At 44.5% G+C, this 22219-nt stretch overlaps 1 protein-coding gene across 1 annotated transcript in view; it reads right to left on the bottom strand.

The window, feature by feature from the left end:
- C8H10orf90 (chromosome 8 C10orf90 homolog) overlaps nt 1-22219 on the bottom strand; it is a 30519-nt gene that overhangs the window by 3187 nt on the left and 5113 nt on the right. The window contains exons 3-5 of the mRNA XM_053949789.1: nt 11942-12214; nt 9812-10056; nt 8602-8797 (exon numbers count right to left, since the gene is read on the bottom strand). Coding sequence (XP_053805764.1) covers nt 8602-8797; nt 9812-10056; nt 11942-12214 — 714 coding nt within the window. The remainder of the gene's footprint in view (nt 1-8601; nt 8798-9811; nt 10057-11941; nt 12215-22219) is intronic.

Below are 22219 nucleotides of genomic sequence, written 5' to 3'. Positions count from 1 at the left end.
CTCCTCCAGGGATGGGGCATGATGACACATGAACATTCCAGACCTTTGTGTGTAGCCACCAGAACAGGAAAAACCCATCCAGGGATTTGCAGAACAACTTCCTATTCCATATACAGCATGATAAACTGCTAAAATGTATTTTTCCTGCAAGTCCCTAAGTCAGGGTGGTCTCTATTTTCAATTTCTGGGAAGCACCAACAGAGGCTGGGAGCTGTGCAGGTGCTGTTGCTCCAGAATAATCCTCTCCTGCTGCCACACAAGGGCATCAGACCCATCCCTGCTCTGGAACAAGATCTGTGGCTGTGCAGGGCTTTAAAGGGATGGACTCAAAAGAGACTCTGGGGAAAATCCTCCAAGAAAATAATAAATCCACCTCGGATATAGAAATGCCCTTTGTGAAGCAGCGTGGAGCCACGAGGTTAATTCTCATGGCCAAACATTCCAGCAGCACTTCCCAGCTTGCTGTTTACCAGAAGAATAATCACATGCAAACATTGAGGCTAATCCTTGATGGATTGTAGGATTAGGATTCAAAAGTTAAATGAGAAATAAATTTTGAAAAATTGGTAGAAACGAGAAAATAAAAGTCAAGTGTGCATTTAAATAGTTGTTAATCCTCTACACTGAGAAGAAAGCTCATTTCAAAGGGGAAGAGCAGCAAACACTCAGAGCTGAAATAACCTCGAGCTCATCCTGGAGACCTGACTTAAAGCTCCTTCCTACCAAGCAAAGATCAAATGGGCCACGAGGCAGACAGTTCCCCTCTACATTGTGTTTCAGCTGTTCCTTATCAAAGCTCCTTATCAGATTTCATAGCCTTGGATGACTTTTGGAGAAGGGATTTCAGAGCAGACCTTCAGCATTGCCAGGGATGCACCACAGTTAAATAAAGCTTTGACAGAGAGGACTGAGTCACCTCGTTGGTGTATTGTAAAATGCAGGTGAACCCAGTGGGAAGAAATGCTGATGTCCAACTCCAGTTCAGAAGGCTGAATGCTTTCTTTATTATAACTATGCTATAATATATTAATATACCATATAAAGGAGATACTAAAACTACAAACCTACTTTTGTAACTACTGTATCTAACTCTCAACTTGTCACCCTGTTTGCCAAAGTCCAGCCACAGTGGATTGGATTGGCCACCAGGCTCAAACAATCCTCACCAGAATCCAACCAAGCAATCACCCCAGGTAAACAATTCTCCAAACACATTCCACATGGGAACAACAAGGGGCAGAATTAGAAATTGTTTTCTCTTTCTTTCTCTCTGTGCACCTCTATGAAAAATCCTGAGAGAGAGAGAGAAATGTGCCTGCCACAGTGGTGTTTTATTCACACCTTGTGAAACTCCTGACTTTCTGGCACTTACAAGTGGTCTCACATCTCCACTAAAGCAAGCTGTAAATGAATGTAAATGGGCTGTCCCTGTAATATATTTTAATTAATGCTAAACTGCACCTCCAAGAGGATGAGTTACTCTCCTGCTTGGGAAGTCAGTAAATATTTAGACAGAGAACAGATAAAATGGTTGTGTTGGAATCAGCCCCTGACTTCCAATTTACCACTAAATCACTGGAGCACTTAAAAGAGAAAAACAGTGGCAAAATTTATCAAAGTATACACAATATAGATACATTTTCTTCTAACATGAATGTGAATTCTCAAAGTTTGGTAGGAGCTAAAATGTGTCTTTGAGGATGTGTGAAAAGCAAAGCACTGCTGGTAGTGGATCTCTAATTTAACTGCTCTTTTACTGAACTGAAAAAATAATTCACCAAAAACCCATTTTCCCAGAGAAATCCTAGGATACAGAACACTTTTTTAAACACCGGGGTTTTTTAAAATCAGCACTCCCCTAAAAAATAAATTAGCCTTGAATCTCAGATAGATGTGGATGTGATGCTGAGCTCCTCATGCCCATGGGATTTTCCTGGGAATTCATCCAGGGGCTGTAAAGCAGTGCCTACACCCAGGGGTGCTGCCCAAACTTTGCACATCCCCTGTCAGTGACTTCATGCACTGAATTGCTCCTGCTGCAGCCAGCACATGAGGCTTTGGTGTTATTCACACAAAATGCAATAACCCCTGAGTCTAAGGGTTCAGGGTAAGGCTGCCTGGCTCCTACTCACCCCACAGAAATCCTAAAGCTCACAAGTGCACCTTGCCCCAACAGCACCCATAGGAAGGTGGTTCCCAGGTTTTCCAGCTGTTCAGGTCTCTCCTGCTACTACTGAGACTTCTGACCCTCCTCAGTATTTCAGTTTTTCTCTGGAAAACATTACTAATACCTCTAAAAAAGCTGTAAAGTTGAGAGGTTTGTGGAAACATTTTCATATTAGAAGAATTTTGAGAATGTTGCTGGAGATTTCAGTCCTCTCTGTCCAAATGATACTTAAACATTCATGGATTTTATCCAGAAAAACAAAAATATTAGCATCTCACCTGGCCTTCTTAAATCTTTCCAATATCATTAGAGCATATTATCCTAAAAAGCCTTTTTTCGTCCACAAAAAATGGCAGCTTTTGAAAAAGGTGTGGCAGAGTTGATATTAGTTTAATAATATCTTCAAAACAGATCATTCCTCTTCCTAATTCCATTACCTGACTGCATTAGCTGCCAGCCAAAAAAACCAAAAGAATGAGTGGCAGTATTAAAAGTTGAATGGGGGAAGGAGAACTGGGAAATGACCCAAATCAAATCACAGGATGACTGGGTTGGAAGAGACCTTCAAGATCATCGAGTCCAACCCAGCCCCAACACCTCAACTCAACCCTGGCACCCAGTGCCACATCCAGGCTTTGTTAAACACACCCAGAGATGGTGACTGCACCACCTCCCTGGGCAGAACATTCCAGAACTTTATCACTCTTTCTGTAAAAACTTTTTCCCAATATCCAACCTGTATTTCTCTTGGTGCAGCTTGAGGCTGTGTGCTCTGGTTCTGTCAGTTCCTGGAGAAAGAGCCCAAGCCCAGCTGAGCACAGCCACCTTTCAGGAGCTGTGGAGAGTGCTGAGGTCAGCCCTGAGTCTCCTTTTCTCCAGGCTGAGCACCCCCAGCTCCCTCAGTGGTTCCTCACAGGGTTTGTGTTCCCAGCCCCTCTCCAGCCTCGCTGCCTCCTCTGGACGCGCTCGAGCGTCCCAAAGTCCTTCCCAAAATGAGGGGCCAGAGCTGGGCACGGCACTCGAGGTGTGCCCTCACCTGTGCCAGGTACAGGGGCAGAATGAGCTCCAAGTGAAGTCACAGCTGAGCACCAACGTGAAGGCCACAGGAATCCACCTGAGTGGCTGCAGGATTATTGCAAATTCTCTGATTGCCACCTTCTCCTTCCTCAGTCCAAATGAAAACCTCCCTGGCACAGGGCTGCTGGAGAAACCCACCCTTGGAAAACCCAAACAAAAAACAATCCCTATGGATGTGACAGCCTGGTCAGAGGGCAAGAAAACTTGATAAGTTTTCCCAGGACTGGCTTGTGAGAATTTAAGGAGTTGAAGATAAACAATGATAGCTTGTTATTATAAACAACCTGCAGGTGTTGTTTTCCTACTCTCTGCTTTCCTGTTTTCCCCCAAAGATTGTTTATAAGAAAGGTGGTTTTGTTAATTAGCCAATCAGGTGAAATGTATTGCTTGATTGATTGACCAATCTGGTCTGTCTGTATCAGAACAGTGAAAGAGGGATTTTCAAAGTAAAGCAAGATGCTGTGCAGACCAGCCTTCTGGTGAGTCTGTGTTGTTTTCTCACTCAACAGCGACAAATCCTCGCTCTCCAGTTCCAAAAATACTTTTGGGGAAGGTTTAGAAGCACGACTGAGGGGATATAAATTGCTTCCAAGATATGACTCAAGATCGAGGGCTTGGATGCAAACGCAGAGGAGCTCAGCAGGCTCCACGGTGGGGTTGAAGGGCAACCCTCAACTCCTATGGCCAATCCCAAAGAACAACCAACCCCTCAAAGGACGGGAAAAGGGAAGGTGGGGAAAAACCCCAAACGTGCCTGAGAAATTGCGTTCAACCTCCCAAAGGGCCTGTGCACACCAAGATCACAGGGCTGTTCATTATGCAGATTTAAAGGCCCATAAACAGCTGGTAGTCCTGTCACTGCAGTAATTACATTACGGTTTTGGAGATTTAAATGCAGTTATTTGAACATTGTTTCTATTCAGCTCGTCACAGTGGGATCTCTAATTTGCTCAACACAGTCAACAGCAGAGTTGTCTATCTTGGACTAATTAGCACGCTCAAAATTTAGCAGTGCCCATTACCCAGCACAAAGGCTGCCTGAGATTTCTGTGCAGGTTCTGTGCCTTCAAAGAGCCCTCGTGACGATAAAACCTCGTGCAGGATAAACATTTTCATTTTCCTCAGATTACTTTCAGCGTTTTGTAAAACCCCGCTCGTGAAGGACAATTAAAAAGTGGTAAACAACTCAGGATTTTGAGGATGGGAAGGTAAATGGGAACTGCACAGATGTTGGCATTTATATGGAAATTATGCTGAATGCCAATTTATTTCTTTCTCCTACGAGAAACTGAAGTTGTAACAACACTGTCAAAACACAGGGAAACCCTGCTAGTCAATAATTTCATGTTATCAATAAAGATGTTTTAGGCTGATGGAATAATCTCTCTGGGAGAGAGAAAAATCTCTGCAGGTCTTTCCTCTGGGTGTAAGTTATTTTACTGGAATCAAAGTTGTAAGAGCAGAGAGAAGCACATGTACTAAACTTATTTCAGAGAGAGACAAGTGCAGCAAACTGCTCAAAACACCTTGGGCTGCAGTTTAGGCCCCATTTCCAGCTGAATTAAAAGCAGGCACCCACCTCTCTCCCCATCCTGGGCCACCCTCCTGGGTGGGTGTTGGAACCCTGGCTGCTGAGAATTTTAGACTTTCTGAACTAACCCCCAAGAGAACACTGCATTTGACCTGAGGCCATGGAGAAAGCTTCCAAAATTGAATAACTGAACTGAGATTATGGGCGTGGCATTTGAATAGGAGTGTGTAGTATCACATAGGAGAAAACGTAGAGTTTAAATTTTTAGAATATAGTAATGTATATAAAACAAGTTTTAAGACAGAAACTAGTTCTTCTTCTTTACCTTCTTCTTCATAAGTTTAAGTAGTATTGTGTAATTAAATAAAAAGTCCACATTACCGAGCACAATTAGTTATTAAGTTAAAAATAAAAATAATTCAAGTGTAATTTCTTAATTAAATAGTTTATCCTTAAAAAGCGTTATATAAAAAAAAGAGATATGTCTCCAATTTTACCTTGTTGGAGGGAACTGCTGTAAAACTCACACTTTGTGAAACTGCAATATAAATAAGAACTAATAAACATCTGAGTCCAAACAAAAAAATATCATCTCACAATTTAATCCCAACCTTAACAAAAAACAACAACAACAACAAAAAAAAATAAATAAACCAAAAAAAAACCAAAACAAAACAAAAAAAAACCACCAAAAAACAGGGGGAACTGGCCAGGGAATGTCCTCTGGAGGTGGGAAATTGGTTGGATAAGTGCTGTCACAGTCAGTGCTTGAGCTAAGTGTGCTGCATGACCTGCTCCTGGCCTCAGGTGGGCTCTGCTCCATCCTTGGGGTCACTCTGGCAGGGTCAATGGAAATGAAACCCATCAACCAACTTGCTCCTGGGAATAAGACCTCTGGAAAATGTGTGAGGGTGTGCTGGCAGCAAGCCCTGGGAACCTCAGAGCCGTAAAGAGCTTCACCTCCACAAACTGTGAGACATCAGGAAAGAAAGGAAGGAAATGGCCAAGAAACAACCACAAGATCACAGCCTGGAGCCCAGAGGTGCCATCAACACAAGCCTGAGTGCTTAAGCACGTTTCCAGGTCATCCTTTTACCCTCCAATTCCCAGTGTTGCTCCAGGGCATGTTGCTGTGAAGGAGCAGCCCGATTCCCCAAACCAGGAAAGCTGTGGGAGGGAATCTGCATTTGGCAGAGATTTCTTGAGAACAGAGCAGCTGTGGCTGCCCCTGGATCTCTGCAAGTGCCCAAGGCCAGGCTGGACAGGGCTTGGAGCACCCTGGGATAATGGAAAGTGTCCCTGCCCATGGCAGGGGGTGGAATTAAATTATTTTTAAGGTATTTTCCCACCCAAGCCATTCCATGAAGACTTTGCCTGGGCCAAAGCTTTCTGGGGATGCAGGACTCTTTCTCCACTAAGAGATTTGCTGGGAGATTCCCTAGAAATGGATCCATCAGCAATGGATCTGTCATCAGAAGCACAGAGACATCCAGTGCCCCGGGTGAGCCCTTCCAGGAAAAAAAAAATTCTCCACTCTGGGTCTCATGGGTGACAGCAATCCTGCTGCACAACTGCATCCACCAGGACAAATCCTGAAGTACCAATTGCCAGGACTCAGAGCAAGTTAAAGATGCTCAGCAATGGAACAGAGCCTGTGGAGTCTTTGCTTCTTTTTTCCCCCCAAGGTCAGGATTAAATGTGTGAGAGGGTATTTCTTGTTGGGACTCAGATGTTTATTAGTTCTTGCCCATGTCACAGTCTCACAAACCCTGAGTTCTGCAGCACTTCACTCCAACAAACTAAAAATGGAGCCCCATCTCTCTTTCTACAAGGCCTTTTAAGGATAAACTGTCTAATTAAGAAATGACACTTAAATTATTTTTATTTTTAACCCAATACCCAACCACCTGTGGCTGTAATGTGGACTTTTTATTCAATTACACAAAACCACCCAAACCCATGGAGAAGAAGGTGAAGAAGGCAAAGAAGAAGGACCAGCCTCTGCCCTAAAACCTCCATCTCGCTGTATATATATGACTATATCCGAAACCCTTAAACTGTGAGTTTCCCATCTCACACTTCTACCCAAACTCCACCCCCACAATCCCAGTTCTGCCATTCCATTTTGGAAGCTTCTCCACGGCCCCAGGTCAGTGCAGAGCTCTCCTGGGGGTCAGTGCCTGGCAGCACAGAAAGTCTGAAATTCTCAGCAAACAGGGCTCCAACCAGAGCCCTTTGTAGTGCAGCCCTGTGCTGCACCCAGGGATTTGGATTTCCAGTACTAACTCCAGTTCTGCTTCAACAACAGACACGTGACACTTCTGTCATTATAAAAATATTAAGGTCTCACAAACAGAAAACCACACGTGGCTACACGGAGGCAGATGAGTTACAGAAACCAAAGATTCTGTCCAGGCAAATTTACCTTTCATGACCAACCACTAAAAGATGGAAATAGTCGTTAACTTCAATAATTAATGAATATATTTCAATATTATGATTTTGTTACTCATTAAACAAGCATAAAGATTAAAATTTCATTATAATTTGAGGAAAAATAGGTTTAGCCTTTCTTATTTTGTTTCATAAATTATTTGCAGAGTGGTTTGGGGGATTTTCAAAGATGTTCTGACAGAAGTGGGGGGTTTTTGCCACTTCCTCTAAGACAGATGATAAACTCCTGCTGCTGGCAGAGCTCACAGAGTCCTCACACTGCACAGCCCTGAGAGATTTGATTCCAGGTAAATTAACTTGGATCATGGAAATGGTCAATAAATTCTATTGAGCCTTTAAGATAGAATTCATGCTTTGTGCCGTGTTTCCTTATGTTTATTTAGCTCTCACTATGAAGACCCAGTAGGTCTCTGATGTAGGACAGACCACTGGAAGTTGGAATTCTCCAGAAAACTCCAAAAGCCCTGAAATGGGGCTGCACCCACCTCTCCTGCTCCCACCTTCATTCCCCAGGAAGCCAAAAACCCTGTTTGTGTTTCCCTGGGTTGAGGACATAAAATATTCCCTTTCCTGCATCCTCCAGGTGTCTTTGTTAGTTTGTTTAATCTTTTCAATTAATTTACTTTTCAGTAGAATAATGTATCTTCAAGCAGCCACAGATTTAAAACCAAGATGCAAAGAGGAATGCCAATCAATCAAATAAATCTTTGTTCTTTAGTCAACTGAGTTAATGAACATCCAGATGGCAATTTAAAAAAAAAAGAAAAAAGAAAAGAAAAGCAATTTGTTTAACATCTTGAGCTTAGATAACATTTACAGAGGTGTTGTGTGGGCTGTGAGGGAGAGAAGGGTTTCCCTCATGGGGGGTTGAGGCTGTTTGCCACAACCTAATCAGCTTTAATTAGGAAATCACAGAGTCTGCATGCCTTGACTTAGCAGGGCTGGGCAGACCAGAGCTCTTGCCCAGCTCTGGGATTTCTGACAGAAGTGGCAAATCCACACCTGCAGCTGGGGCTCCTATCCCAAATCCCACCTGCCTCCCTGCTGTCACCTCTGTCCCCAGACTGGTCATTCTGTGAGCTGGGAGAGGATGAAATGTCCTTTATTGCCACCTCCCCACAACCAGCAGCAGCTGCACCGTGCTGAAGAACACAACTGCATGTGACAGGGACCAGAAGTCCCCAAGGAGCTGCCACAGAGCACAGGAAACTCCTCATGCCCACTAACTGGGAATTCCTGCCAGGAGCATCTGCACAGATGCTGGAGAGTGAACCAGGAGCAGCACCTCTCCCGTTTCCTCCCAGATTTAGTTTGGAAATTCCACCCATGACTTCCAAAGGCAGCCACGGACCTGCTGCTGCTCACAACTCACCACTGAGAGGGTCAGGGATGGTGAATTGCTTCTTCTTGCTGGAAGTGGAGGTGGAGAGCTTGCGAGCCAGAGCTCGGGGGGTGCCTGGGGGAGCCTCCCTGTGCTGGGCCCTCCTCAGCTGCACCATCAGCTCCAGCCTCTTCAGCCTCTTCTGGGAGCGGGAGATGAACTGAGGGTTGTGGATCTCCAGGGCTTCCTGCAGGAAACAGAGAAGCTGTTTTATGCTCTCGTGAGTCAAAGGGAGGAAAAGGTGTGATGGGCACAGGGCTGAGTTTGGTTAGAGATTGTTAAAGTGATGGAAATGAGTCTGGGTTTGGGTTGGAAAGGACTTTAAAGCTCATTCCAGCCCCTGCCATGGGCAGGGACACCTTCCCCTATCCCAGGGTGCTCCAAACCCCATCCAGCCTGGCCTTGGACACTTCCAGGGATCCAGGGGCAGCCACAGCTGCTCTGGGCACCCTGTGCCAGGGCCTGCCCACCCTCCCAGCCAGGAATTCCTGCCCAATATCCCACATCTCCCTGCCCTCTGGCAATGGGAAGCCATTCCCCCTTGTCCTGTCAAGTTTATATATTTCTGTGTTTCAAATTACATATTTTTACATCCAAATTCAAGTTCTTGATGTTTTGCCTGTTTCTTTTTCTCACCCCATCACCGAAGCAACTCGTCACTGACAGTTCACAAACTTTCCTGTTTATTTAGATTGTCAGATCTCTCCATGGCTGATCCAGAAAGAAAACACTTCCCAGTCAAAGGCTGCTTCAACATTTAGGAATGTCTTAGGACAGAGGAAAGGAGCAGAGATGGGTCTGCAACATGTGCAGGAGGAAAAGGCAGGGAAGTCCATCAGCTGCTGGAGCCTGGTACCAGCCTGGGCCACATCCACACCTACAGCTGGTGCTGGAAGTGCCAGGCACTTGGGAAACTGGGAATTTGTAAATTCCCAAACTCTTAACAAGCTCCCCCACAGGAACAGCAGCACCAGCTCAAAACAGAGAGCCTGGACAGCCAGACAACCAAGCAAGTTCTGGCAGTGGATACAAACTGCCAAAACTTCACTGGAAAGGGAAAAATCAAGGAATGTGAACCTTAACAAGTTCCCAGGAAGAAATCACCATCCGTGGGGGGAAAGGGGAGAAAAGGGGAAAAGGGAGAGAAAAAAAGAAAATAAGCAGGAAAAGAAAAAAAGGGAGAAACAAAGTGATGCTTTACCCGCAGTGTCCATAGGGCTGCTGGAGTTTGCTCCAGCTGGGAGCTGGGTTCTGGCCAGGTGAGCAGGTTTTTCTCCCAGGTCACACCTGGAGAGCGGGCCCTGGGCAGTGGCACCCTGGGCAGTGGCACCCTGGGCAGTGGCACCCTGGACAGTGGCACCCTGGACAGTGGCACCCTCCTGCCTCGCTCGTCCTGTGCCTCGAGCTCCTTTGCTCTGTCCCTCGGAGCAGGGAATTCATAATTGCCTTGGAGAGATTTAAAAGTTCGTTAGGAGTGCATGGCTAATTTTTTATTGGATTCTCCACCTCATTAGACAGAGAGGGCAATTCCTGAAATAAGAAAGCCAGGCTGTTATTAACAAGCCTCATTAGGCAGAAGAGATCAGATCTAATGGTGGCTGCCCTGTGACACCCAGAGTGTCTCTCACATTATCCAGACCTCACATGGAAGGAAATCACAATTAAAACTCTGGGACACTCAGCTCTCTTTGCTGGTGCTTCCCAAAATTTGTGCCATGGAAAGCCAGGGATATCTTGCTGTGACCTGCAGTTGGAATTCATTCCAATTTATTGCAGAAAATACCAGATTGTTATGGGCTTTAACTACAAATCATTTCCCTTTCACCACACTGAGTCTTTCATCAGCACCACTGTTTTTTTTTCCTTTGTCTTTAATCCAGTTTGCTTTCTGTTGCTCCTACAGATTCATTAGCCAGTGGAAAAGCTCCGTTAAAAAAAAAAAATCAACAAAAGGTTATTGTGCATTATAGGGCATTATTATGAAAGCTATCAATTGACATTAAGAAAAAGAGATTATTTTCTACGTTTATAATTAAGTTTTAATGCTCACTGACTGATACTCCCTGCACAAATTAGGACCAAAAGAGGCTGTGTGCTCAAAAATCAGATTCTCATTCAGAGGACAGAATGAATCCAAAATAACAAAGGAACTTCGGAAGGGCTCCATATGAACTGTTTGAAAAGTCACACTGGAGTGCTCCTTCCTTGCCAAATAATTTGATTTCTAGAACTAAATATCTGGGAATAAAGCCCGTTACTGTTTTATTTCAATTTTTGGTTACAATAAACTTAAAATATTTTCCTCTTTATGACATATTGTACATATTATATTGTACTTAAAAAACATATTAAAAAGATCTGTGTTGGGTACATTTGCCTTATAAAAGTCTGAACTGTATTTCCTCCCTAACACTGTTCTCACCAACATTTTGGAATAAACCTTGAAACCTGTGAACATGAAATTAAATTCCTCCCTAAACCAGGTTTACAGAGGTGTGGATTAAGTTGGGCTTTGCCAGATCTCAGTGGATGCTTCACTTTTGTAAAACAAAGTTGCTTTCAGTTAGGGGAACGCCATGATTTAACCTCAGGCACTGAAAACAGCATTTAGGCTTCCAAACGTGTGACATTCAGTAGCTTTATGCTCAGTGATGACAAATTTTGCCTACCTGCCTGCAAAAAAATTCTCTTCAGAAAGAAACAGCTGTAAGAAAATAAGGTTCCACGACCATTACAACATTTTTAAGGAATAAGTTTCTCACAAACATATTGATGCTAAACCCAAATTAATCTCGGTTGCTTTCTGCAAAAATACCTGGTGCATGAATACAGCTGCTGGTGTCATCTGCATTTTAGCTGTGAGAATTAGTGTTGGAAGTAAGACATCCCAGACACAGCTGAACCCAAAGAAATTATGTTTTACACACTGAAATCTTGTTAATAATCATAGTTCGGGTTGTGGTGTCAAAAAAAAAAAAGGTTGAAGGAGTGAAAGAAAGGTATCAGAACAAGGTTGTAAAAGTAACCTCACTAATGATATCACTTGGTTAGGCTGGGGCTGCTTGACTTTGCAATTTTAATGCTTTTTCAAGATTTTCTTGGGAATCTAAGCCTATCTTGGTCATTTTAATCTTGTTTTCTATTAACCATAGCAATGTATACAGTCAGATCAGCTGATTGATCTCTCACCAGATGACTCACGCTCAGCACTTAAAGCTGGACAAAAATGCCCTGACTTTCCATTATTTCACTTTTTTTTTTTCTTTGAGACTGATCTCATCTTATTATTGAAACCATATTCCTGACAACCACAGTAGGGTTTGTACCTTACTTTTTAGGAGCTGCTTTTGCCCATGAACATTTTCTTCCCAGAGGATCCTTGATGACGCCTTTATGTTGCACACGCTGTTGGAGACAGACATTTTTGGTTTCAGGACAGCCTGTGCTTGGATCTCTTTGGATTTGGAGGTGTCTTTGGAGGGATCTGCCCAGTTGGATGGGCCATCAGGAGCAGCAGCAATGGTTTCTCTGGGGGCTGCATCTGGAAGGGAGCCAGGGGCTGTTGTGCTGCTCCTCTTCCTGCTTCCCAACAGCATTGGTGTTCCTGGGAAAAACAGAAAAACAATCCTATAACACGGGAACTTTTTTTTCTCAGCCCTCTAATCCATGTAATTTTTATTGGCGTGGCAGGATCCTGGAGTTGTAGGGCTGAGCAATGCCCTTCCCATCAAAAACTGGCATGGCAAAGCTTTGTACAAGTTGGACCTTCTGGGTGCTGGCTCCTGCTGTGGCTGTGCACAGAGCCAGAATGGGGCACTGCAAATGTTGGGGGTGGGAGATGCTTGTGAGGCAACCACGCCAGTGGAGAGGGGTCAAAACCCTGATCCCAAAACTTGTCAGGCCTTGGTTTTCATCACAGCCACCACTGAATCCATAACAATGACTCTGATGAGGTTTAAACAATTTCAAATCCTAGAATCCTGGAACACTTCCAATTGAAATGTATCTTAAAGAACATCCTGTTCCACCCTCTGCCATGGTCAGGGACACCTTCCACTGTCCCAGGCTGCTCCAGCCTGGTCTTGGACACTTCCAGGCATTCAGGGGAAGCCACAGCTGCTCTGGGCACCCTCCCCACCCTCCCAAGGAACAATTCTTTCCCAAAATCCCATCTATCCCTGCCCTCTGGCAGTGGGAAGCTATTCCTCTTGTCCTGTCACTCCAGGCCCTTGTAAAGATTCCTTCACCTTTCTTGTTGTCTTTTTTAAAAGCAGATTTAACACAATTTAACTCTGCTCACTCTTTGCCATGTCTTGGTTGAGGACAGAGTGAAGATCAGAAGTGTTTTTCTCCTTTGAGCCAATTCATGACAAAGGGTGAGATGGCACTGCAGGGATTGAAAGAATTTGTGGCACTTGGGGCATGGGTTAGTGATGGGCAGTGCTGGGCTGATGGTTGGACTCAATGATTGTGAAGGGTTTTTCCAACCTAAATGATTCTGTGTTTCTATGATTCTCTGTTTGACACTTCCTTATCTCCAAGTCACTCACTAAAATCAGATCCTGCCTTGTGGGAAGTTTTCAGTGCACTTTCCCAATCCTTAATCCACTCACAATAGATAAGAAATACTCTTTTCCACAAAATTATGATCTCCTATGCATTTTAGTGACCTGACTGACTCATGTCTCTTTTTGACTCTCAAATATTTCTGAGAAAATCAGAGGCAGTAAGATACAGCGTTTACTGTTTTCCCCTTTCCCTGTAGATCAGAGCTTGGAGCACAGAACCACAGAATTGTTTAGGTTGGCAAAGCCCTCTGAGACCACTGACTCCAACCACAACATCTTGAGCTCTTTTCTCTAACTGCCCCTACAGGGAGGAGGAGTCAGCTCCTCAGGGGATCCTCTAGTGAGGGACCCCCGAAGATCAGCCCAAACAGAAAAAACAAACCTCATTTTTTAATTAAATTCATTGAGATGAACGCCCTCCAAAGCAGTTTCACAGCCCTACAGAAAATCTGGTCAAAGCAAGAGAGCTCCCAAACTCTGGGGTAGCATCCAAGCTCTCCTGCTCCCTGACAGAACTCATTTTTCTCTGTGCTTTCCATACATTGCAAATATCTCCCTTATCTTTTGTCACAAGCAAGCTCTTTTCTCTGATGGAAATAGTTTTGATGCAAATGCTCTCAAGAAACTGGACAGACTCAATTCTGTGCAGAGCTCTTCCCTGACCAATCCCCTTCCTGCAGTCACACAAAAATGTCCCATGGCACAGAGAGGGGGGAAAAACACCGGGACAGATTAGTGGGGTCATGGACTCAAAGGGTGGCTGTGGGAGGAGGTAGGAACGAGCAGTGGGGTGGGAGAAGATGAAGAAAGCAGCAGGTAGCACGGAGTAACTGCAGAGCAGCAGGGGAGGAAGTCCTTTCCCTCAGGCAGCCAAGAAATCAGATGGATAGAGGGGAGAAAAAGGAGGGGAGCTAAGCCACAGGAAGAACCTGAATGGAAAACAGATTATCTCATTAAATCACCTTTTAAATTAAAATAGTTTACTGGCCAGCAGTAAACAGAGAAGAGAAGAAAGAGGAGAGGGGGAAAGAGTTTCTGCTCATCCGTGGCAGCATCACAGTGGGAGATAATTTGCCTCCATATCAAGAAATGGTCTGTGCAGCAAATGTGTGTTGTGAAGCCAAACAGCTTCACTGTCAAATTGCTCAAGGCAATGCTGTGTCCCCAGGAGGGTCTGTCTGCTGCTGCTGGGCTCCCCAAAATCAGCAGGGGTCATCAGGGGGGTCAAAATGGGCTGTAGGGGAGAAGGGTAAAACAGTGGAGACCAGAGTGAGGGAAGGAGAAGGCTCCAAGTCACATCTCTCCTCTCTAACTCAGAATATTGATCTGAACACAAGAAAGAAGAGCTGCCTGGAGTATTCACACTCCATTTACTCCTAACTACCAGACTAGCTCTCCATGGGTATTGGCTTCCAAGTGTAAGTACAGCTACCTTCAAGAATGGACAATTAAGCTCCAGGAAATTTCTTACACGTTGTGCAAATGGAGAAAACCTTCTCTCCTCTCTGCACCACTTCCCTGCTAAAAGAAACTCCACCAGTGGCATCCTCCCAACAAGGCCTGGGGGATCCCTGTGAAGATGTGGATTAGGAAAGAAGGAAAAGAAATGCGTGAACAAAACTAAGAATGGGGCCAAAAATTAGGGAAAGGGGATGAATGCTTCTTAGCATTTTATGATAAAAGGTTGCCTTGAGAAAGAATTTAAAACCCCCCACGATTCCTGATGAAATTCAGGAATAAAATCAACATGTCCTTCCTGCATGAAAAGTGTCTTCCATGTGGGTCTGGTTCTAATATTCTAACTAAATCTTAATCCTTATTAGATTCACAGTATGGTGGGGATTTTTTATGTGGTAGTTAATTAAGGCAATAAAAACTATGCATCTTCTTCTTGTCTAACACTGAAGGCAATCAGAATAATAACAGAGTCAATTTGCTAAATTCTTTCTTCCAGCTCCCTCTTGAATTAACCTTTCCCTTCCAAAGGTGCACCCAGGTGCAGCCAATCCCCAGGAAAACAGAGCAAAGCAAACCAGACAGGGGCTCCAAAAATCAACTCCCTCATCCTCAAAGCAGCTCTCAGTTACTTTAACGAACACAGATGCAAATGATATTTAGGAATAAAAAAAAAAATAAAAATAACAGAACAAGGCAAAGGTACTTAAAGGTAAGATCACAGCGTTTCACTCTGTACACCCTGGACCAGTTTTTAATATTCTGTGTGGGGAATTAGGACTGTTACTCTCATTAAGACTATCTGGAATTGTATATCTAAATCCCTCCACCAACCCAGCTTGAAATCTATATGCCCCACTGAGAATAGCCAGAATTGCAACTGGATGACCAGAAATAGATGTTTTTTCTATTATCCCAGCTGAGGAAAGCCTTTAAAACCAATGAACAAAGACATGCAAGTGTAATGCTTAGGGAGACATGGGAGAGCAAAACTCAAAGAAACAGAAAGCAGAATGACTCCATTAATAAAATTCAGCCAGTATAGGTTGTAGCTGTAAAAATTCAGCTGCTTGTAGAAGCAAATTTAAGGAACAAAGTCATAATTACATCTGGAGAGGAGTCATTTTTGCCCTGTACAAGAAAGATGACAACAGCTCAATTTTTAAATAATGACTTAGTGAAAACCATACCATAGAGGAGTTAAAAATATTCTGTAAAACCAAGGGTAGGTTTTCAAAAGCTCCTTAAAAAAAAAAAAAAAAAAAAAAAAAAAAGAATCCTTGATCTTGGAGTAAAATAAGTATATTGTTTTACTGTAAAGTATCTTTTTACATTTCCCCCTCTCTCCCTTCAGGGGGTTTTGCTAATGGAAAGTGACCCTGCATTGCAGCAGGTTAAACTTGAGACACTCACAATCCAGGCAAACATCCCCTGTTCCATTGTTACTGGGTTTTTTTTTCCCCATTTCACTTTACAGCAGGATAATTCAGCTTTTCATCCTTGAATATAACACTCTTCCCAGTGTTCCAGCATGGATTTTTGATGATTTGTGACAAAGTGCTTCTTTGAAACTGGCCAAAGTTCATTTTAGCAGAGGCAGGGCTGCAAATCCTCCGCGGCCACCAAGTCAGCCCGAGAGGTGCTGGGGAGGGGACACTCCGAGCTGGTTCCCTGCGTGTCCCTAATGAGATCAGACATCAGCACAGGAGACAGCTTCACATTGCAGACCACCTGCTGGGGGGTTTGTTTTAATTTAATAAAAGCCCCACATCCTGAGCTGCTGAGCTCTCCCGGACCTCCGTGCTGGGAGCTGATGCTGCCAATACCCCAAGCAGAGAGGAGCAGGAATTAACATTCCTTAAATATAAGAAACTTCTGCCTCCTTCAAGATTTGGACCCAGTAGTTGTAGAGACCCACACGTGCCTCAAGCAGCCATCCATAATCCCAAGCAAGACTCCAGCCCCTGTCTGACAGAGACTGATGGCTCAGCCCTTATCATGAATCAAGGCTTGGCACAGCTGAGCCACGCAATCTTAGATGTGAGCAAACAGAGCACATCATCTCAACAGCCCGGTAACCCAGAGAAATGGAAACACTGAGAGCCATGACAGCGTTATTAGTTATGCCAGGGTTTGTCAAGGGATGCAAGATAGGATGGAGGATTTATTTTTCAGATCGCTGCCGAGGAAAAGGCATCACTTGTGATCAGTCAATGAGCTGCAGTCATCCAGGGGTGCCACAAAATTCACGTTTTGACTAGAATTTCTTCTGACCAACAATGAGACTTTTGTCCCAAACTGCCTCCTGATGCTTCTCAAATGATTCATTTGCAAGAGGCAGCATCAGGTGCTGCTCAGCATTAACATCCATGGAAACCACCTGAATTCCTGGTAAAGTAGCTCTGCCCATGCTCTCTGTTCAAAATGTGATGTTTAACATGGTCTTGATTCACCTTTCAATAAAAATCTGGGGCTGGATCCTGAGAAACAGGACAGGCTGGGCCCTGTCCTCAGCTCCATTCCCAGAACTGTCAGGATCCAAAGTCAAGGTAACTTTGCTGGCTTGAGGAGAGAGGCTCAGCCAGCCCATTCCTCCCAATGAATGTGTCATTGCACCTGTATTATCAAACAGCCCTGCCTGGTGAGGATAAAGCTTAATTACCTCAACTATATCAATAACACCTCAAGCTAAGAGCCTAGATTAAAAAAATATCACTAGCAAAAAAGCATCTCTTTTTCCTAGCTACCTCTTTCTGGTTGGTTTTTTTTTTGTTGTTGTTGTTTTTTTTTGGTTTTTTTTTTTTTAACCATGTTGACAGCTGTGGCCATATTTCTCAGAAGGAAGACGCTTTCTTTTGGCAAAACCTAATATTTGACTGTAGAAAGTTGCAACCATTTAAAACAGAAAGTGTACCTAAGAGCTGTTAGGCTTCAAACCTGTAATCAGTCCTAAGTAGGAAAAGCTTCTTAATGTCAAGAAACAGCTTGTTTACAGAAGGCTTTGGGCAAAATTAGTGTAGTGGCTTCAGAGCAAACAATCCCAAACCCAGCTAATCACCAGCCCCAACAATCAGCCTCTCTGTGCTGAAGGCCAATTTATTTCCTCAAAGCACTTTGCAAATAATTAATTGACCTTCTCCCTTGGTGTTAAACAAGGGAACATCACTTATTCCAGAGAGGGGCTGGGGACCAACGTGCTGCACCCAGTCCGGCTGCCACGGAGAGTTTTGGTGGAAGGAGGATTTGCAGTGGCTGCACCAGCAAAATCCTGCAATTTAACAGCCTCCAGCTGCATCAGGGCAGGTTCAGGTTGGGCAGCAGGAAAAATTTCTTCACTGACAGAGTGGTTAGCCCCAAAAACAGGCTTCCCATGTGGAGTCAGCATCCCTCAAAGTGTTTCAAAAAGTAGCAGATGTGGCACTTGGTGACATGGTTTAGTTGACATGCCTGTGTTGGACTTGGTGATCTTGGAGGACTTTTTCCAGCCTTAAAGATCCTGTGAGAAGGAAAAATTCCTGCCTGGCACCTGCAGGACATCAGCCTACACTTGGAACCAGGAGAGGGTATAATTGCAGCAGAATGTTTTAGTGGACAGCTAATAACCCACCCACACGATCTGAGGTGACAGCTCGCACCAGGGAGCTCCCAGTATCCAGCTGCTCCACTACAGTGTTTGTATATTTTACTAGCATTTTTCCCTTTTCCCTCCTATGAGCTGGGAGAGGATGAAAGGGAAAAAATATTTACTGCTGTACTTTCGAGACATTCTCTGTAACAGCCACAGACCCAAAACCTCTGAGTTAGAAATCCATGTTTGCATTTCCAGGATGTCACGCTGGAAGCTATCAGACGCTATTGTAGTGACTCAAGGAGTAATCTGATGCAGTGTGACTTAAAAAAAAAAAAAATGTTCAGGATGATTCAGAACATTTAAATGGTGATTTGCAGGGTAAGAAAGGCCTGGGCCACTTGGAATTCTCATCATGTCCGAGGCACCTAGTTCAGCTCCTTCTGATAATTTACCGCAGCCTGGCTGAGCCAAGTATTCATTTCACAGACTGTACAAGAGTCGTTCCTAGTTTAAACCAAGTGTGAATTAGGGGAAAATGAGGCTCTTTACTCTAGTGGCATAATGCAGTCCCTGAATCCACAGAGCCCATCTCTTTTAATCATTATTTTAATGATTCTGGTACTCCGGCCCTGCTGCTGGCCCAGAGTGCTAACGAGTGACTTGTACCCTCCAGTCTTTCACTTCAAATTGTCTCACATTCTTACCAACGCTGACAGCTCAGACAGAAATGTCTCAGAACCACAGAATCATAGAATGGTGTAGGTTGGAAAAGACCTTTAAATCATGGAATCCAAAATGGAAAAGAGTGGAAGAATCAAACCCTCAGTTCTCATATGCTGAACTTTAACTTGGATCTTCAGACAACATGGACATCTTTGGGAAAATCCAATTTAAAAGTTTCACTCACAAAAATGTGTTCTGTATCATCATTAACAGGGCAGACATCCTTCTGTCTTCCAGAGATCCTAACCAACAGCTTCATTGCTATGTCCCATAACAGAAAATTGAGCCTTTAATCCTCAAAGGACATTTCCTGAAGGAAACTTCAACTCCAGTAAAATTATTTTATGATCACACTCTTAAAAACACTAAACCAAACAAAAAAAAATCCACAAGAAAACCCCAAAGAAACAAACAAACTCCAAGAAGATCCAACCATCTCTGGCTGCTCCTTACCTTAAACCACAGAGAAACTTATAAAGAACAATTGGTTCCACAGGAAAATGATTTCAGCCAGGGTCACTGTGACATCACAGTGTTGTCACTGAAAACCAGCTTTGGCTCACACAGCCCTGAGCATCACCCTTCTCCCTTGCTGAGAGAGTCCCCCTTGCCTCCATATGGCAGGACAGAAGGTCACCACATCTGTCTTGTGATTTCATAAAGAAATAGTTTAAAGGAGTGGAATATCAAAGAACACCCCTCCTGCTGATCCCTTCCTTCTCCTACACCCTTTGTCCCACCAGATGATGGGGAAGGCCTTTGAGACAGAGCAAAGCTGAAGAGCTGCTGCTCTAAAAAATGCAGAAGGGCCTTCCAGAAAATATGAGGCATCCCCTTCCTTCTAGAAATGAAAACAAAAACTCCAAGATAAAGAGAGTCCACTGCTCTGGCCCATCACTCAGGTTGGGGTCTGTCTCAAAGGCTGGCAGCATCTTCCAGAGTGACCTGTAACAGGATTTCCAGTTCCTCACTCGAGTTTTCAACACCTGCAGTGATTGAATCCTCATTTTCTGGGGATGCAGCACATGAAGGTCACACCTCGGTGTAACACGGACCCAGTGACACAGAACGTCTAGACTAAGGAAAATTGACAGCCTCCTCCATTTCAAATTTATCCCAGATGAAGTGAAACATCAAAGGAGCTCCCTTTAATGGGCTTTTTGGCATGTGGTGCTTTGTTCTTAACAAGTCAGCACCAGCTGCTGTGTCCATAATGCCAAGTCAGTAACATCCCCAGCCAGATTCCTGGCTGGTGTAAATCAGTGTCACTCCTCTGCAGGCAGAGATTTCAGTTGGTTGACATCAGCTGAAGATTTGGCTCCTTGTGCTTAGCAGGTGCAAGATAAGTAAAATCTCCTGTGCCATATTTCATATTTCTCCTGTCTTCACCACCAGTTCTGCTGCACACATTTGCAGGGTGGAGAGTTAATTAGCATCAGCTGGAGCTGCTCAAGTTTCTATACAATAAATTCCATATTGTCAGGAACTGCTTTCCTCTAATTATATCTTGTTCATGTGTATATATATATATATATTTATATTTACACACATACAAATCTTTTACTCTGGCTTATTGCATGGTGACTTTCCCATAAACAGAAGATGAGGTGAGAACAGCAGGCCACATTCCTTCATCACAGCATGAAGGAAATACTATTGAATACTATTTAATTAATGAAAGTAAATATTACTTATAGCCTTCAGATTTCCTAATTAGCCCATTCTGCTACCAGGTTGATATATTAGTTTAAAGGTGACCCACAAGATTTTCTTGATACATGAATGTCTCAAATACCTGGAGCTCTTCAGTGTGTATTTAAAACAAAAATATATTTTTGCTTTGCAGGTAGCAGCTTATCAAAGTCCCACAGCACCAGCTGCTCTGATTTTACTCCAGTATGAGTAAGAATATACATATATGCACCAAAAAAATTAAAATAGATCTTGAAACAAATTCAAGTCTAGTTATTTACCCCTTAAAAACACGCTGCTGACTTCAGCACTTGTTAATAAATAAGTTCAAGAAGGAAACAGAAGACTGTAATCATCTGGGGCCATTCAACAAACCCAAAGCCCAGATCCCATCAGGGATCCCATCCCAACTCGCTGCCTTGGGTTGTTTTAATTAAGCAAATTATGCTTTCAAGTCACCTGCCCCGCTCTTTGGGAAAAGGTACAACAGCTGCATCACCGAGTCTCTGCTGTGTCCTGCTCACTGCTGTGACCACGTCCTTCCCCTCCCGAGCATCCCAGCCCTGAGTTCTGAAAGAGGAACGTTGGCAGTGCTGCCCTGGCCACCCCCGAGGCAGGGCAGCTCCCAGGGCCCAGGCAGTGCCGAGCACGTCCATCACAGCCAGCCCACTGTGTGCCATCCCTCCCGCTGCTGACTGCAGCACGGAACCTCGCAACCCTTCTCGTGCCTTGGGTCCAACCAGCACCGCCAAGGCCTCCGTGTCCCCAGGGGCCACACACATGGCTTTTGAATCCCTCCAGGGATGGAGATCCACCACTGCCCTGGGCAGCTGGGCCAGGCCTGGACAAACCTTTCCATGAAGGAATTTTCCCCAATACCCAATGCAAACCTCCCCTGAGCCCAGCCTGAGGCCGTTCCCTCTCCTCCTGTCCCTGTTCCCTGGAGCAGAGCCCGACCCCCCCGGCTGTCCCCTCCTGTCAGGAGCTGTGCAGAGCCACGAGGTCCCCCCTGATCCCCCTTTTCTCCAGGCTGAGCCCCTTCCCTGCTCCCTCTGAGCCCCCAGAGCCTTCGCCAGCTCCGTTCCCTTCCCTGGACCAGTTCCAGCCCCTCAGTGTCTCTCTTGTCCAAGACTGAGCCTCTTTCCAGGCTGAACCCCTTTCCCAGCTCCCTCAGAGCCTCCAGCCCCTTCCCTGGACCAGTTCCAGCCCCTCAATGTCTCTTTTGTCCAAGACTGACCCCAGGATCTGAGGTCCCTCAGCAGTGCCCAGCGCAGGGATTGTCACTGCCCTGGTCCTGTGGCCACACTGTGGCTGATGATTATCTAATAACCCTGATGTCCCTAGTTTTGGGTGGCTCACATGGCAATGTGATTTAGGATTTTCCCTTTTGTCATCTCCCCCCACCCTCCTAGCACATCTGGACCTCAACTCAGGGCAGTGGGATGCAGCACAGCACCCACCATCCAGACTGGATTCACTCTCCACCTCAGTTGTTATTCCTTAACATCTCTCCACATCAGTTTTGGGTATGACAACAAAACATGAACAAAAGTGTAGAGGTGAGCAGGAAATATTTTGGTTTAGAAAATAGCTGAGATGT

Source organism: Vidua chalybeata, chromosome 8 (assembly GCF_026979565.1).
Source record: "Vidua chalybeata isolate OUT-0048 chromosome 8, bVidCha1 merged haplotype, whole genome shotgun sequence".
NCBI classification, from domain to species: Eukaryota; Metazoa; Chordata; class Aves; order Passeriformes; family Viduidae; genus Vidua; species Vidua chalybeata.
Note: the sequence above shows the minus strand (reverse complement) of the source record. Positions and strands in the feature narration are given on the sequence as shown.